General features: G+C 40.3%; 1 protein-coding gene, 1 long non-coding RNA gene and 1 pseudogene across 2 annotated transcripts; all 3 read right to left on the bottom strand.

The window, feature by feature from the left end:
• Positions 1–1769: 1769 nt before the first annotated feature.
• On the bottom strand, positions 1770–6203 carry LOC111328430 (uncharacterized; annotated as a pseudogene).
• Positions 6204–7802: 1599 nt separating this feature from the next.
• Positions 7803–8789, bottom strand: LOC148726067 (uncharacterized). Its single transcript, XR_015990065.1, has 2 exons — positions 8708–8789; positions 7803–8516 (listed from the first exon to the last, which is right to left on the bottom strand). It is a non-coding gene; the product is annotated as an uncharacterized LOC148726067 (long non-coding RNA).
• Positions 8790–9541: 752 nt separating this feature from the next.
• On the bottom strand, positions 9542–15701 carry LOC111328484 (uncharacterized). Its single transcript, XM_022932924.2, has 2 exons — positions 14973–15701; positions 9542–14178 (listed from the first exon to the last, which is right to left on the bottom strand). Exons 1-2 carry the CDS (start codon positions 15037–15039, stop codon positions 10055–10057), a joined length of 4191 nt encoding a protein of 1396 aa, XP_022788659.2. The 5' UTR covers positions 15040–15701; the 3' UTR covers positions 9542–10054.
• Between the last annotated feature and the right edge of the window lie 328 nt (positions 15702–16029).

Here is a 16029-nt window from a genome sequence, read left to right as displayed (position 1 = left end):
TTGCCGCAACATTTTTTTGTTGAGTGAGATATGTGACGGAGAGGTTCTATAGTAACTTTCCTAAAAACGGCAACCTTATCTGTTTTGGTTGGAGCTAATCTCCGAGAAAGGAAAACAAAAAATGGGAATTTTTGGGAATTGCCGCATTTTGCTGTGGCAGTGTTACTATAAAAATATTGTCGTTCCCACTCCTTTGCGCTCGTTACGGTCAGAATAAGTGAAGCGTACCCCTCAAGATTAAATTAATGAATTGATCATTTGCATATTGAACCCGCCAGTCGTTTCATGAATGCAATAATGAATTGATTATTTAATTATTGAACCCGCTAGCCGTTTCACGAATGCAATAATGGATTGATTATTTGAATATTGAACCCGATAGCCGTATCCGTTTTGAAAAGGCGCGGACCATTGTTCAAATTAGAAGTCCATTTCTGAAGTCCTATTAGATTGTTCTATTTGACGAGGAATCCTGAAAATGAACAAACTGCACTGTAAAAACACTGCGAAAACAGTCGATCCCAAATATTAACGAAATAAAAAAAATCTTGCGATGGCTTCGCCCGTAAACTATTTCGACCATGAATACACACAAGAATTTCTACAAGTTCGTCAAGATAAATAGGCGAAAAAAGCTCTCGATAACATTCCATTTACAACATTTACAAGAAGTTCTACACAACACTCGCACTCACCTTTCCCCCCATGTCTGACGCCATGTTGAAACAGTTCCGATCCATCATCACGTGTTCGCATAATCCAATCAGAAATGGACTTCTGATTTGAACAATGATCCGCGCTTTTTCAAAACGAGTACGGCTATCGGGTTCAATTTTCAAATAATAAATCCATTATTGCATTCTTGAAGCGGTTAGCGGGTTCCATGTTCAAATATTCAATTCGTTATTGCGCCCCTGAAACGATTAGCGGGTTCAATATTCAAATAATCAAATCATTAATGTAATCCTGAGGGGTACGCTTCACTTAGTTTGACTGTAAATTTCTCTCACTTTACAAGCATGCGCACACATTTTGGAGCTGTGTTGATAACACGGACATAGGGATAAAATGAGTGCGCATGCCTGCGGATATGTCGCGTTTGGGGAGCGTTTGACTCCTGCTTGAACGAATTTTAACATCGTTTTACCCCTTTTGGACTGTTATTGATGTGAACTAAGTAGACAATTAAATGGAGTCTGAAGAGTAAGTTACAGTTCAACATGAGCTGTTTTAAATTTATCCAGACAATTAAAGCGTTAGCATGGTACTGATGCTCTATTTCAGTTTCTGAATTCACAGTTTTGTTGAGTAAGATATGTGGGGGAGGAGGTTTGACAGAAACTTTTCTGAAAGCAACAGCCTTATCAGCTTTAGTTTGAGCTTATCCTTACAAAATGAAAACAAACAGTGGGAATTTTGAAAATGCCGCCATTTCACGTTGAGGATACGTGCGATTACGTTGAGCATGCGTTCTCAGGTTTTCTTCGTTCGCTACGCATGAGAAGGCCAATCATCTTATTCTAAATTACTGATTACCTAATCCCCGAAGAAGAGCACTGCTGCAAGGTTCGATAATAACGGCATAGGAAAAAAGCCAGGATTATTTCACGATTAAACAAAGTTTATATGAATGAATACAACTGCGTTATCAAACAAATGTTTGAGATATTAAAGAAAACAAACCAGAAATAGTTCCCTTCGGTCTTTTTCTTGATCAAACCAAGTTTGAGGGAGTGGGAATGATGAGGAACTGACGCACAGCTCCCCCCCCCCCCGACATTTACACACATTCGCGCGAATCAAACGACGATTCTATAACATAGCGAATCTAGTACATGTATGCAAAATGAAAAGATCATCAAAATTGCGATACCTTATGATCTAAAGTACAAGACAGTCACGCAATATATTTAGATACGCCTTTCGAAGCACTGCCACATAGGTACTTTCACCCTCATCGGATAAATCTCAAAATCTCAAAGTTGCTTATTTAAAGTTCTAATACGATCACGCAGAAAGAAGTGAACACTCACCTCCATCCTGGGCGGACAACTGTGTGTCACATTTTCGTTTAAAAATTAACCATCCTGCTCGAATTGCTTTCAATAACATGATCACCAACCGTACAATTTGCGAAATGAGGGACACGGTTAGGAGAAAGGCGAAAAGAATAGGTATAACACCCAGTAATACTGCTTCTGACGTCAAGAGAATGGAGACATACGGTTCATTAATACCGCTGACGTCACTTCCTGCCGATGCAAGGCCAACGTTTAGTACTCCAATAGCGACCAAGGTTGACAAGGAGACGGTTTCGATGACGTTTACGCGAGACTGGGCAAAGGGTCTCTGGGATATATGATGCAACAGGAAAACGAGGCAAAGGATTGTCAGACACACAGAACGCATAGGCGCATGCTCCAACTGCCACCAGGCAATCGCAATTATGAGGAATCGACGACCAATAAGAATGCTCTCCCAGTAGATCCTTCCGTTTGATTGGTCATCTTGTGGCTTTGTAAATGGACCACATAGAACTTCAAGAAGTGAATGTTTAATACATGTGGTAGAATTCGTATCATGTTCTTCGTCGCAAACCGAGCTGGCAGGTGAAGGGATTGCTTGATAGTCTGGTCTCTTGTGTCATTTTTTTCTGAACGTAGTTGACGAAAACAAAGAGGAGATAAAGAAAAGGTAATATACAGGCCAGTAGAAATATCTTTCCTGAAATCTTGCCTTGATAGAGTTGTAGCGAAGCAAAATACAACGTGAATATAAACGGCACCAAGTACAGGGCAATGACGACGAAAGCAGTTTGTTGCCGCCATTGGTGCCAACAACTGAATTGGGCATCGTAATACCAGCGGGACACTTCTTGAATGTTTTACACAGTGAAGTAATTTTACTGTTGTACCAGTCACAGCTGAATATCCTAGCAACACTGTTTCCAGGACAGCTCCAAGGTAAGGACCAGCTGATGGAAGAATCGGCCTGCGTTTACGTAATTTGTTTAGAGCGCTGTGCAGAAGGTAAATAGCTGGGATCGAGAAGAAAATGGTCACCACTGTCGCCACTTGGAACATTGTTTTTAAGAAAGGTGTGAAAATTGGCCAAGGGCAGATCTTCCAGTTGTTATCGGCATATATTTGAAAGTCCAGGAGATTTGCAAATGGTAGTAGTAAGCAATGTCTTAACAGATTTCTCACACCATATGAAGAAACGGTCACGACTCCAGCCACTTGATAGAAGTAGAAGATAATTTTTAAAAACCCTTAATTTGGAGCAATAATTTTACCGACTGTGCTGTCCTCGTTGTAACTTGGGATGAACCAAGTTAAATGTTTTCCCACTGCCTCAAACACTGGGGGTTTTCTTACGAGATACAAGGCAAACGATGGCGTGAGTGCGAAAAAAACAACCAAATACCAACTTTGGGTACAGTCTTTCACTCGAACACACTTTGTTGTGAACAGACCCTCGGTGAAATTCTGTTTACATTGTCCGCAAAGAATGCCAGTCCTGTTTCCTTGGCAACCGGAAAGCAGATAGCTATTGTTGTCGTAAAAGCATTTGTTATCAACAGTTGGCAAACAGCAGTAACCATCTGGACAAAGCTGAAAGGTAACAGTGTCGTTGTTTACTGGATAACCCCAAAAGTTGGGCTGGGCAGCAAGAGAAGACGAGCAGTTGCCTCCCGCAGGGCATGGATGACAATTGACGAGTTCCTTGACAATGTAGCCACTTTGTATTTCTCTACGGATACTGTAAGTTCCCACTGGACACCGCTGGGTATTGATCCAAACCAATTCTTTGCTCCCTCCTTCGTGATAACTATCTTTTTGTTGAAGACTTCGCATGTTAAGCTTGGTGTTGATTGGTGAATCGATTTGCACTGAGCCGTCCAAGACACCCTTTCCCGCTCCTTCAACAACAGCGATGGCTTTGCTGTCTGCACTAAAAGGATCCAAGATAAAAGAGCTGTTACGTATTTTGACGGTTTTAGATTGTATTACTGTCAAGAATCCATTAAATGCCACTAAATCTTTGGACTTTTCTCCCACATTATAGACCACTTGAGATTCTGCTGTTTGATGGAAGGTGGTATTCCGCATTGTTAAATTGCCTGGAAAAATTTGTATGTGTGAACTACCCACGCCTCCAAAGTTGTCTATAAAATTACAGTTTAGAATATCGACGGAGTAAACGTTAAGTAGTTTAAGAATGCAATAAATATGTCCAGAGTTGTTACGAAATTCAGTGTTTCTAATGATCGTCCGTATTTGAGATTTCCCGAGTTGCGGCGAAAAAATATATATCACTCCTGAGGAGCCAAGATTGTTTAGGAATGTGCTCTGTTCCAAGTGAAACAAGGTTTTCAAGGCTGTTAAATGAATACAGCTCCATCCATAGCAGTTATTGTTCACAAAGGAAACATTTTTTAAATGGTAGACTGATTGGAATTCTTCAGAAGTGCCGATCAACATGACAAAGTCAATATTATCACTTATAAGGGTGTTCTCCACAAGAAAACTCACAATACCACCCAAACCTTTCCCATGGGATGTCAAGTGTACTTGTATTCCACCGCCGGAATTGTTTTGTACTTTACATGAGCGTAGCACGAGGGAACTATTGCCAGGTGAAATCGTAATGTCTGATATGACACCTTTAGAACCACTATTGTTAATGAATGTCAGGTTTTGTAAAGTCATACTTGGCTGGAATGAATAATAAACCGTCAGTTCGAGGGTGCTGGTAATCTCCGTGGCCCAATTACGAAGAAATTTACAGTTCAGAATTTTCACGTCTGAATAAAGAGTGTCCACCACAGTATAAATGGCTCCGCATTCCTTTCCTTCCGCTTGGTTGTCTGTGAAAGTGTCATTGACCATGGATAAGTTACCCATGTGTGACACGTACAGAGCTACTGCACCGCCTCCACAAACATGTGCATGACACGTACCTCTCAACAGTCTATTACCACTGAACTCTGAGTCATGAATACATATCGTGGTAGAGTAATAGAGCCGTTTAAAGAAACTTCCCACGGCTAGAGCGCCACCTGAAAGCCAGCCTTCATTTTTCACAAACCGACAGTTATTTATGTTCAGTAAAAGTGACCCCAGTATGTTGATAAATGCGCATGCTCCGCCACTTCTGCCTTTGTTTGAATTGAATTTTGAACCGTGCAGGCAAACCAAGGCGTTCTTTGTAAATCCATCGACCACAACTGCTCCTCCATCCATTCCATCGTAGTCTTCAAGTTTTGTTCTGGAATCGGGTATTCCATTCTTAGAGAACACTGATTTTTCGATTTTCAGGTCCATTGAGTCGCCATCATGAAGTTTGACTGCCCTGCCGGTATTTCTTTGAAACTTCGTCGTCTTAAAATTAATACTGAGGTTTGAAAAGCCATGTATATCGAAAATGCTTTCTCCAGCCGCCACATTGTTTTCAAAAACTACTCCCTCTGTTACTAGAACTAAGTCGTTTCTGCGTGTGACAGCAAAAACTTCAAAGCATGCTTTACCGGTACAAATATTCTGTGAAACCTTTATTTCTGTAAAATTGATTGCGATTTCTCTGTGATTTGCACGCACGTTTCTGTCGGACAAGTAAAATATTGCGTCTTCCTCACTCAGCAACGTATTGTAAGCAAATGTGGTGTTGTAAATGTTCAAGTTGACCATAGAATTGCCATAGATTATGATACCACTAGCACTGTTGTTCTGAAAGGTGCATCCGTCGAGTTGAACATTTTTTCTCACAGAATCAATGGCGTATCTTAACGTAAGCGCAGGAACAGAACTGTTCATAAAGCTGCAATCGGCCAGCTTGAAAGAGCAGTCAGAGAGATGAAGTGAAGTGTTGACGAAGGTTATTTGATCCAAAGACACTCCACCGAAGGCTGTCTTTCTCGAATTACACAAAAATCGAAGGCCCTCAGTCTTGCAAGAAATAAATGCTCGAGCGTTGTAACTGTGTATAGCTAGGCCGGCTATATCCAATCCTCTTCCATTCTCGCACGGATAAGGGTCACGGGACGTACCTGTACCATCTATATTAATTACATCACCATCAGACGCACGCGCAGTAACGTGTTGAATGGTTTTACATGGCATTGAGGCTTTGAGCCCGCAGTCATTCGTAAAGGTCCCATCACGTCTTGAGACAAACCATTGCTTCGCATGGACTCCCTCTAATAATCAAAATTTAAATTGTAAATAATTAACCACAAATAGATGTATAAATGAATGAATAAATAACAAGCCATGGGCAAATTTGGGATTCTGAGGGATCTGTTATTTCAACAGTTAGAGAAGCTTCGAGCCACTGAACTCAGAAAATGAATAGTGCAAAGAGGGATGCCGAGTTTCCTTAACACACTTCATATTACGAAGTTTTTTTTTTTAATTAAAGTCACATTTTCTGCTGGCATCACCACTCACTAAAGTATTCAACGAATAGAAAAAGGGAGAATGAACTCCTGTCCATAACAAAGAAGATCCGCAGGACAAGGCTAACTACAGACCAATCACTGTGTTACCCGCTGTGGACAAGATATTTCAACAGTTACTTTGCAAACAAATTTCCAATAGGAATAAAGGCTGATAGTTTCGAAAGAAACTGTTTGGGGCTGCGTCGGTGGGAGTAACGAAATAATTTGGATATATCAACAAAGTTGAAATGGTAAATTGGCCACCGTAACGATTACAAAAGCTGACGTTTCGAGCGTTAGCCCTTCGTCGGAGCGAATAGAAGGGCTAACGCTCGAAACGTCAGCTTTTGTAATCGTTACGGTGGCCAATTTACCATTTCAACTTTGTTGATATATCCAAAAAACTTCCAATATGTTTGAACGCATCTTTGATCCATTTATGTCAGCATAGCGGAGGCAGCACAGCTGCGAAACAACACTTTGCTTGGTTGAGGATTGGAAACAAGCGCTGGATCAAGAAAAAACTGATGGTATACTATCAACGGTCATGAGTAAAGCATTTGAGGGATTCCAACCGACTGTACTTATAGCTAAATTGAAAGCCTATGACTTCTCTCAGATCCAGTGCGGTCTTATTCCAGTGGTCGAGAAAACTGGACAAAGGCCAAGTGACAAGTAGTTGGAGTGGAATTAGCGGGGTAGGAACTCTCCGTCAGACTACAATTTTACGAACTCAGACTTGTTCATCTAGAGATATAATACAGAAAGATTTGGGAAACATGCACTAAGATATTTTAATCCATACCCTTCGGTCAAAAATACCTACTAAGGAAAGATCAATAGTATCGTTAAATAATTTAAGTCTAGTTTAAAGAAAGGGACCTGACCACCTTAGTAACTCTGACGTGCACTGACTGTTATCTGTGTAAATCCTGATCTAGTTTGTAGTTATCAAACACATGTAATCGTAACAATACCACCACTCATATGCCGCAATTAGATAATATAGATATACTACAGACTACTATAGAATCCATGAAATAGACCTAGCATTCACTTATTGCATAAGTTTAAAACATTGTAGTACAGACATAATTTCACAGGTACATAATATACATAATTTCATATTACTCGACATATTGTACACAATACACAGAACTCACGACATAGACGTGACTTTTATTTATCAGATATATATTTAATGCATTTATAGTATTTTCTCATATTTGGTGGGCCTGTGGGTAGGTTTTCGGAACATACAATGATAAACATCATTTATGATACATAGATCATTACACGATATTCACAATATTTTTACAATTCTTGGAATTATTTTTATAATCATATATTATTTTTATAATCATATAATCATTAGATATACCCGTTGTTCTAGTTTATTTTAACCACCTTGTTATAGTGTCCCCGATTAAAAAGCTACTGGGGCTAGTTAGAAGACTTAGAAACCTAGACACTCTAGTAGTTTGTGTTGTTGTAGTGATCTTGTGAATAACAACAGTGATAGTAATAAATAATACGTCGATACACAAGTGATTGAAAAGTTTGCTGATTGGCTGAAAAAAATCACGAGAGTCTTAGGACGATCATACGACCTTGAAAATAACAGGGCAAAGTCAGATCTATAAGCGGGGAAGCCCTAATTTTGTTTCTGAGTATTTAGTCACACAATGACAGTTCCTTCGTATTTTTCGAGAATGTCACGCAATGGTAAGCGAGAAAAATCTTAATAGAAAATATTTCTTTACTTTAACATGTCAGTAACCACCAAGCGGAGAAGATATTGTCCATCTTTATTTTTATGATGAAACTATACGACGTCGCGCCACACCTGTGGTGATTATTTGACTTTCAACTGAATTTTCTATGAAATGACAAAAGCAACAACATGTAGTAATCAAAAAATTATGTAAAATATATGCAGGTACGTAGTATAGAGTTAGCTTGGTTTCGTCTCGCGCCGCCATTATAACAAGGGAAGTCTGCTCAGTCCTCGAGGAGCTTGAACTCCACGAATCAAAATCAGTGGCTATTTGAGTCGACAACGGCAATGCGCCAAGGCCTGTACAGTGCAACAAAACAACATCACTGAAAACAGGGCCCCTCTACGAATCCTTCAGCTCTTGGTATAGACAATTTAATGAAACCTTATCCACGCTGCTGGATAGGGCATCCTAGTATCATTAACTGGCTAAGTTTAAAGGCGATATGTTGAGTGGATATAATTGCAAATCATAGAGAGTTTTCACACACCTTTGAAACATATTCCACTCCAAAGAAAAATCCAGAATAACGATGTTAGCTCCATTATGTGAGCCATAAGATATCAAGACATAATGTTGCTAGCGGCCTTTTTTTCAAAAACAAAATTCACGTGAATTTTCTAGAGAGTGATGTCACGAGACAAAGTGAATAAATTACTGTTCACGGCCGAAGGGTAGCATTTTGATTATTATTTATCCCTCGAACCACGTCATGAATATGGAGATCAAATTACATTCCCCTAAGCCACTCCACCCCATTTCAGTGTTAATTGACTGCTTCGTCTGTCTGCCGCTGCCATTAAAAAAAAAAACTTTGGAGGCGCATTAAATATGGCGATTGCAAACTGAGAAAATGGTTGTGCCAAAATTCTTGGAAGTGTGGGATTTCGCAGAGAGCTAAAACTTGATGTTATCTATTCCTTATAATGAACATAATTTCTTGATTTCATCGACTTAACAATTCAATGACTCAAGTCGTGGCGCACTCATTATGCCGCTGTGTCTCTGTAGGCTTTTCAATGACACTTCTTGTCACGCCCAAAGAAAGCGAGGAAGAAAAGGGAAAAGAGTCTTTCTGTTAGTGAAAAGAGTGACTAATGCAACTGAAATATGGGCAAACTGATCTCTCCTCTCTCAGAGAGCAACCATTTTCATCCGCCACGTCTACACATGCCAGTCATATCAAAGCAGCTGAATACACACTTACAAAATACTTCACGGCTATCCAATTCTCCCTACCCCTCCACCATTAAGTTAGAACGCAGTAGGGGTTGGGGTGGAGTGGGGTCAGATTATCTAGCAAAGGCCAAGACCTCTGAAATCATTTGACGCGTAAACAAGCTTTATTAAATACACACTTAATGAATACACACTTCACGGATACAACTTGTTAATTGACTTTCACCTGATAACCTACTTGAGATAAAAAAAGTTAAAGATTAACCTAAAGTGTCCACAGAATTCTTTCTATAGTCTTAAGACAAAACTGAAAATGCGGACACCTAGGAGGTGGGAGAAGGGAGCCAAGGCTTCCCCCGCCAAACACAACCGCACTTCGATTTGCCGCCACATAATACTTCCTAATAACTATTACAATCAAGGATTGTGCAAAAACACAGAAGTCTATAAAAGATCACTCTCATATTCAAATTCTACATGGCTGAAAACAGCCCCCATTTGCTACTTCAGTATCATTTTGTGAAAAGAAAAAAAAAAGGCATGTAATACAGCTATTCAACTCTGGCCGAGTTCTCTCATCAAAAATTATTTTTTATCGTGAGGTATTTAGCACACTACCAGATGATTAGGATCACGAAGAAGGCACCAAAAGCTAAGTTTAGTTCTGGAGAGGCCAGAAGTTTATTGCATTTTTGTTTAAAAAACATGAACGAATCACTTTAACTAAAAAGATTACCAATCGCAAAATCTGCGAAATGAGAGACAAGGTGAGAAACAATGCAAAGACCAAAGGTATCAAACCCAGTAATACTGCCTCTGACGTCAAAAAAATGGAAATGTAGGCCTGATTCATACCGATAACGTCATTTCCTACCGATGCAAGGCCAACGTTGAGTACTCCTATAACGACTAAGGTTGTCAAGGAGACGGTTTCGATGGCGTTGACGCGAGACTGGGCAAAGGGCTTCTGGTATATATGATGCAACAGGAAAACGAGGCAAAGGATTGAAAGACACACTGAACGCATAAGCGCATGCTCCGACTGCCACCAACCAATCGCAATTATGAGGAATCGACGACCAATAAGAATGCTCTCCCAGTAGATCCTTCCGTTGGATTGGTAATCTTGTGGCTTTGTAAATGGACCGCATAGAACTTCAAGAAGTGAATATTTGATACTTGTGGAAGAACTCGTGTCATGTTCTTCGTTGTCAACTGAGCTGGCAATTGAAGGGATTGCTTGATAATCTGGTCTCTTGGTCCTGACTTTCTTTACGTAGTGAACGAAAACAAAAAGGAGATAGGGAAAGGGTAGGATGCAGGCTAGTAGAAACATCTTTCCTGAAATCTCGCCTTGATAGAGTTGTAATGAAGTGAAATACAACGTGAATATAAACGGCAACAAATTCAGTGCAATGGCGACAAAAGCAGCTTGTTGCCATCGTTGGTACCAGCAAGTGAATTGGGCATCGTAATACCAGCGGGACACCTCTTGAATGCTTACACAGTGGAGTAATTTTACCGTTGTTCCAGTCACAGCTGAGTATCCTAGCAACACTATTTCTAGGACAGCTCCAAGGTAAGGACCAGCTGGCGGAAAAGTCGGTCTGCGCTTGCGTAATTTGTTTAGAGCGCTGTGCAGAAAGTAAATAACTGGGATCGAGAAGAAGATGATCATCACTGTCGCTACTTGGAACATTGTTTTTAAAAGTGGTGTGAAAATTGGCCAAGGGCAGATCTTCAAGTTGTTGTTGGCATATACTTGAAAGTCCAGGAGATTTGCAAATGGTAATAGCATGTATTTTGTCAACAGATTTCTCACACCATATGAAGAAACGGTCAGAACTCCAGCCACTTGATAGAAGTAGAAGATTATTTTTAAAAACCCATAATTTGGAGAAACACCATTCCTGACTGTGCTGTCTTCTCTGCGCTTTGGAATGAACCATGATATATGTTTTCCAAGTGTTTCAAACACCGGGGGTTTTCTAACGAGATAGAGGGCAAACGATGACGTGAGTAAGAAAAAAACAGCCAAATACCAACTTTGAGTACAGTCTTTCACTCGAACACACTCTGTTGTAAACAGGCCCTCAGTGAAACTCTGTTTACATTGTCCGCAAAGAATGCCTGTCCTGTTCCCTTGGCAACCGGAAAGTAGATAGCTATTGTTGTAGTAAAAACATTTGTTATCGACAGTTGGCAAACAGCAGTAACCTTCTGGACAAAGCTGAAAGGTAATGATGTCTTCGTTTATAGGATAACCCCAAAAGTTGGGCTGGGCAGCGATAGAAGAAGAGCAATTTCCACCAACGGGGCATGGATGACAAATCACAGGCATTTTACTTAATCCTCTTCGTGTTCCCCTGTGGATACTATAAGTTCCCTCAGGACATCGTTCGGTGGTAAATGTAACCGACATGGTGACTTGTTTACCTCCATCGACGGATTGTTTGATTTGCGTAAGATTACGAAGATTAAGTTTGGTGTTGATCGGAGATTCAATTCGGACAGAGCCATCCAACAGTCCCGGGCGAACTCCTTCTACGACAATGAGAACTTTGCTGTCTGCACTGAAATTATCCGAAGCAAACAAACTGTTGCGTATAAGCACGTTTTCAGAATTTGTCACTGTCAAAAATCCATTGTATGGCGCCACATATTTGGAAAGTCCTCCCGCAGTTTCAAAAACTTGTGAATCGTCAAACTGTTTAAAGGTGATATTTCTGATAGTCAACTTTTCTAAGCATAGCTGCACGTTTGCGTGGGAACCACCCATACCACCAAAGTTATTTATGAATTCACAGTTTTGAATTTGAACTGTATTAACGTTGAGCAGTTTAAGGATGCCTTCGGCTCTTCCAAAATTACCTCGGAATTCAGTGTTATTGATGATCACCCGGTAGTAAGCTGTCGCTTTGACAAAAAAGTTCGGATCAATGTACACTATTCCATTTTCTCCAAAATTATTCAGGAACGTGCTCTGATCCAAGTGAAATGAACCATTACTAAACGAGTTTATTACTTGTAAAACGGTACAATAATATGACCCAATACAGCTATTGTCGACAAAAGAAACGTTTTTTAAGAGGATAATCTTATTTGAGACTATCAAAGAAAATTTGACATTTTCACTTATCATGGTGTCCTCCACGAGAACATTCCCTGAGCAGCTAACATGTGTAGCACGGTAGTTACACATGTATATATATATTCCACCACCAGAATTTCCGTGAATTTTACAGGAGCTTATCACCATGAAATCGATACCATCTATGAAGATGTCGTAACCTTCACTATTATTAAATTTACGACTGTTGTTGACAAAGGTCAGGTTTTGTAGTGTCACTTGTGGCTCAGGTAAGAGTTGTGGACGTTCAACGTTCAGAGCAAGAATGCTAGTACGTGCACCATAATTGCCGAGAAATTCACAGTTTCGAATTTCCACGCTCCAAGTGAGTTGGTCCACCTGGGCATAAATGGCTCCGGTAATATCTGTAAGGTTGACTTCAAATCCCTGATTATATGAAAAAGTGTTATTGACTAGTGATAAGTTACCCATGTGTGACACGAACAATGCCAAGGCGCCCCCTCCTTCTGAAATGGAGGAAGAGTGGAATCTATTGATCAATGCGTTGTTTATAAAATGTGAGCCATGAATACTTATTGAGGGAGAACTGTTGATCTTTATAGCTATCGCGCCAGCTGACGCCTGTGCTTCGTTTCGTACAAACTGACAATCCTCTACATTCAGTAAAAGTGACGACATTTCCCGGAATACGCATGCGCCACCACATTTGTTTAAATTGAAGTTTGAACTGAGCAGCCAAACTGAAGCTTCCTTTGTGAAACTGCTTACTTCAGCTGCCCCACCACTGTTCTCAGAGAACAATGTTCTTTTGATTTTTAGATCAACTGAGTTTCCATCATGGATTTGGACGGCCCTGCCTGTATTTTTTCGAAACTGTGTCGACTTGAAATCAATGCACCCGTTTGAAAAGCCATGAAGTTCCAAGATGTTTTCTCTAGCCATATTGTTTTCAAAAACTACTCTCTCCATAACAATAACTAAGTCAGGTCCATTCATGCCAGCAAAAACCTGAAAGCACGCTTGACCTGAACAATTATTTTGCGACACTGTTATATCAGTAAAATTAGCTTTGATACTGCTCTTATCTGCTTGTATGTTTTGAATAGACATGTCAAGTATGGCATCGTCTTTACTGCATAACTGGTTGCTGATGAATGTAGAATTCGAAACGTTCAAATCAACGGAAGAATTTCCATAAATTGTAACACTACTAGCGCTGTTATTCTGAAAGGTACATCCATGCATTTCAACACTTCTCATCATAAAGTATTCATCAAATTTCAAGATTAATGTAGGAACAGAGCTGTTTATAAAGCTGCAGGCGGCCATGTTTAAGGAACAGTCAAAGATATGAATTGAAGTATTAACGAAAGTAATTTCCTTTAAAAAGACTCCTCGAAAAGCCATGCCGCAAAAAAACCGAAATCCATTCGTCTTGCAAGAAATAAATGCTCGACTCCTGTAGCTTCGTACAACTAAACCAGGAAGATCCAATCGTTTCTCGTTCCCGCATGGATAAGGATCACGTGATGTTCCTGTGCCATCTATATTGATTATATCACCATCAAGCGCATGCATAGTAACTTGCTGAATAGTTTTACATGGCGATGACGCATTGAACCCGCAGTTACTTTTAGAGGTCCCGTCGTGTTCCGAGACAAACCACTGCTTGGCATATCCGTGGATACTTTCTAATAAATAAGAACAATATGAATAATTATTTTTCTAGCTGACAGCACCCATGAGGAACATTAAGCGAATATTATGTTCTGATTGGCTACCCGAGCGGGCAAAATGGGACCATCTCTCGCGCCACTCTGTCAAGTTGATGAATAAACGGCAAAGCGTTCCTCAAAAATTGCGTTGACTTTTCTCGTCATTAAAGGCCTATGGTGTTTATATAATTGGATTCTGATTATTTTAAGAGGAAGAGAACTAACTGAGGCGAAAAGTTAAAATAGTAACTTTCCGACTACCGTCATGTTCTCAACGCGACTGTTTATGAAATGAAAATTAGCAAACCTACGTCACGCAACGTCACGCAATTTGTTATAGATTATCTCTCAAACGATTGTTGACCGGTTGAAATAGAACACCGCACCTTCTCTTTATGACTTTCTATGGTTATGATCGTTGTGTGGCTGTTTTAACCGATTGAGAAATCACGAGACTGCTTTGTGATACAGGAAAGTCTCTCCACTTCCTATTTCAGTGTTTAAGCTGACGTACTCAACGATGGGGCTTGAACTCCACGAATCGAAACCAAGGTCTATTTTAGTAGACAACAGCGATGTGCCAAGACATGTACAGTGAAACAAAACGACATCAGTGCAAACAGGACCTCATTCGAATCTTTCAGCTATTGAGAATTTATCAAAACCTTACGACGCCGCTGGATATTGTATCTTAGTATCATTAACTGGCTAAGTTTAAAGGCGTTATGTTAGGTGGACATAATTGCAAATCATAGAGAGTTTTCACACACCTTTGAAACATATTCCACTCCAAAGAAAAATCCAGAATAACGATGTTAGCTTTATTATGTGAGCCATAAGACATCAAGACATCAGTGATCAACTGTTGTTAACGACTGCTTTTCGAAAACAAAATCCACTCGATATTTCGAGATAGTGATTACTTCATTCGAATGCCACGAGACAAGATGCATACATTATTGGTCACGGCCCACGAACCAGATCAAGCACATGGGGAGACTATGGTTGGGTTTCAGGTGACGTCACAAGCTTTGCTGAAGTTAGTGTCCGCCATGTTGGTGTCCCTCGGGTGTCAAATTTATGAATAATTAGTCGATTTCTACAGTGAAGCCCTCTCTCTTATCGCCGTATTATTTCGCCAACTACATGAATATCCAGACAGGAAAAAGCGATAAAAGTACCCGGCATTCATCTTAAGGTATCCCAGTTCTCTCTGAGTATGTCGAAAGCTTAGAGAGTTGGAAGGAAAGATGTTTGCAAAAGATCTCGGTCATTGGGGTTGACCCTGCAAGCATACCAGCCGAGAAGTTCAGTCCAAAATGCTTGCCTCCTGTGGAAGCGTCAGACTTGCTGAGTTACCTCGTTCTTGAGACCAGCTTCTACACCAAGAAGCAGTTCAAGGCGTTCAAGAGTCTAGAGGCGTTTAATCAAATGGTGTCGGGATTTGTAACCTCAGTTGTAGGCAAAGTAATCGCCGGCAAGTATGCCGTGAGAGCCGTAGTTACTAAAAGTTGGAATCACCTGAAACCACCTGAAACCACCTGAAACCACCTGAAACCATCTGAAACCACCTGAAACAATCTAAAACCACAAAGGAAATCACCTGAAACCACCTAAGAAGCCATCTAAACCCACGTGAATCCATCTGAAATCGACAAAACAACTCGAAATAACCTAAAACGTCATCAAACTTAACAAACTAAAACGGACATAGTTCAAATTTATAAATACAGTTAACTCTCTCGTAAGCGACCACCTCGGGTCAGGAGAAAGTGGTCGCTTATGGAAGATAGTCGCTTACTAAAGAGGAAGACAGGAAGCCCAAAT

Source organism: Stylophora pistillata, chromosome 7 (genome assembly GCF_964205215.1).
Source record: "Stylophora pistillata chromosome 7, jaStyPist1.2, whole genome shotgun sequence".
Classification (NCBI taxonomy): domain Eukaryota; kingdom Metazoa; phylum Cnidaria; class Anthozoa; order Scleractinia; family Pocilloporidae; genus Stylophora; species Stylophora pistillata.
Note: the sequence above shows the minus strand (reverse complement) of the source record. Positions and strands in the feature narration are given on the sequence as shown.

Coding starts and splice junctions, on each gene's coding strand:
- LOC111328484 (XM_022932924.2), bottom strand. CDS start 15,039: ATGGCTCACATAATAAAGCTAACATCGTTATTCTGGATTTTTCTTTGG. Junction 14,179..14,972: donor GAGTGGAATATGTTTCAAAG/GTGTGTGAAAAC, acceptor CTTATTTATTAG/AAAGTATCCACGGATATGCC.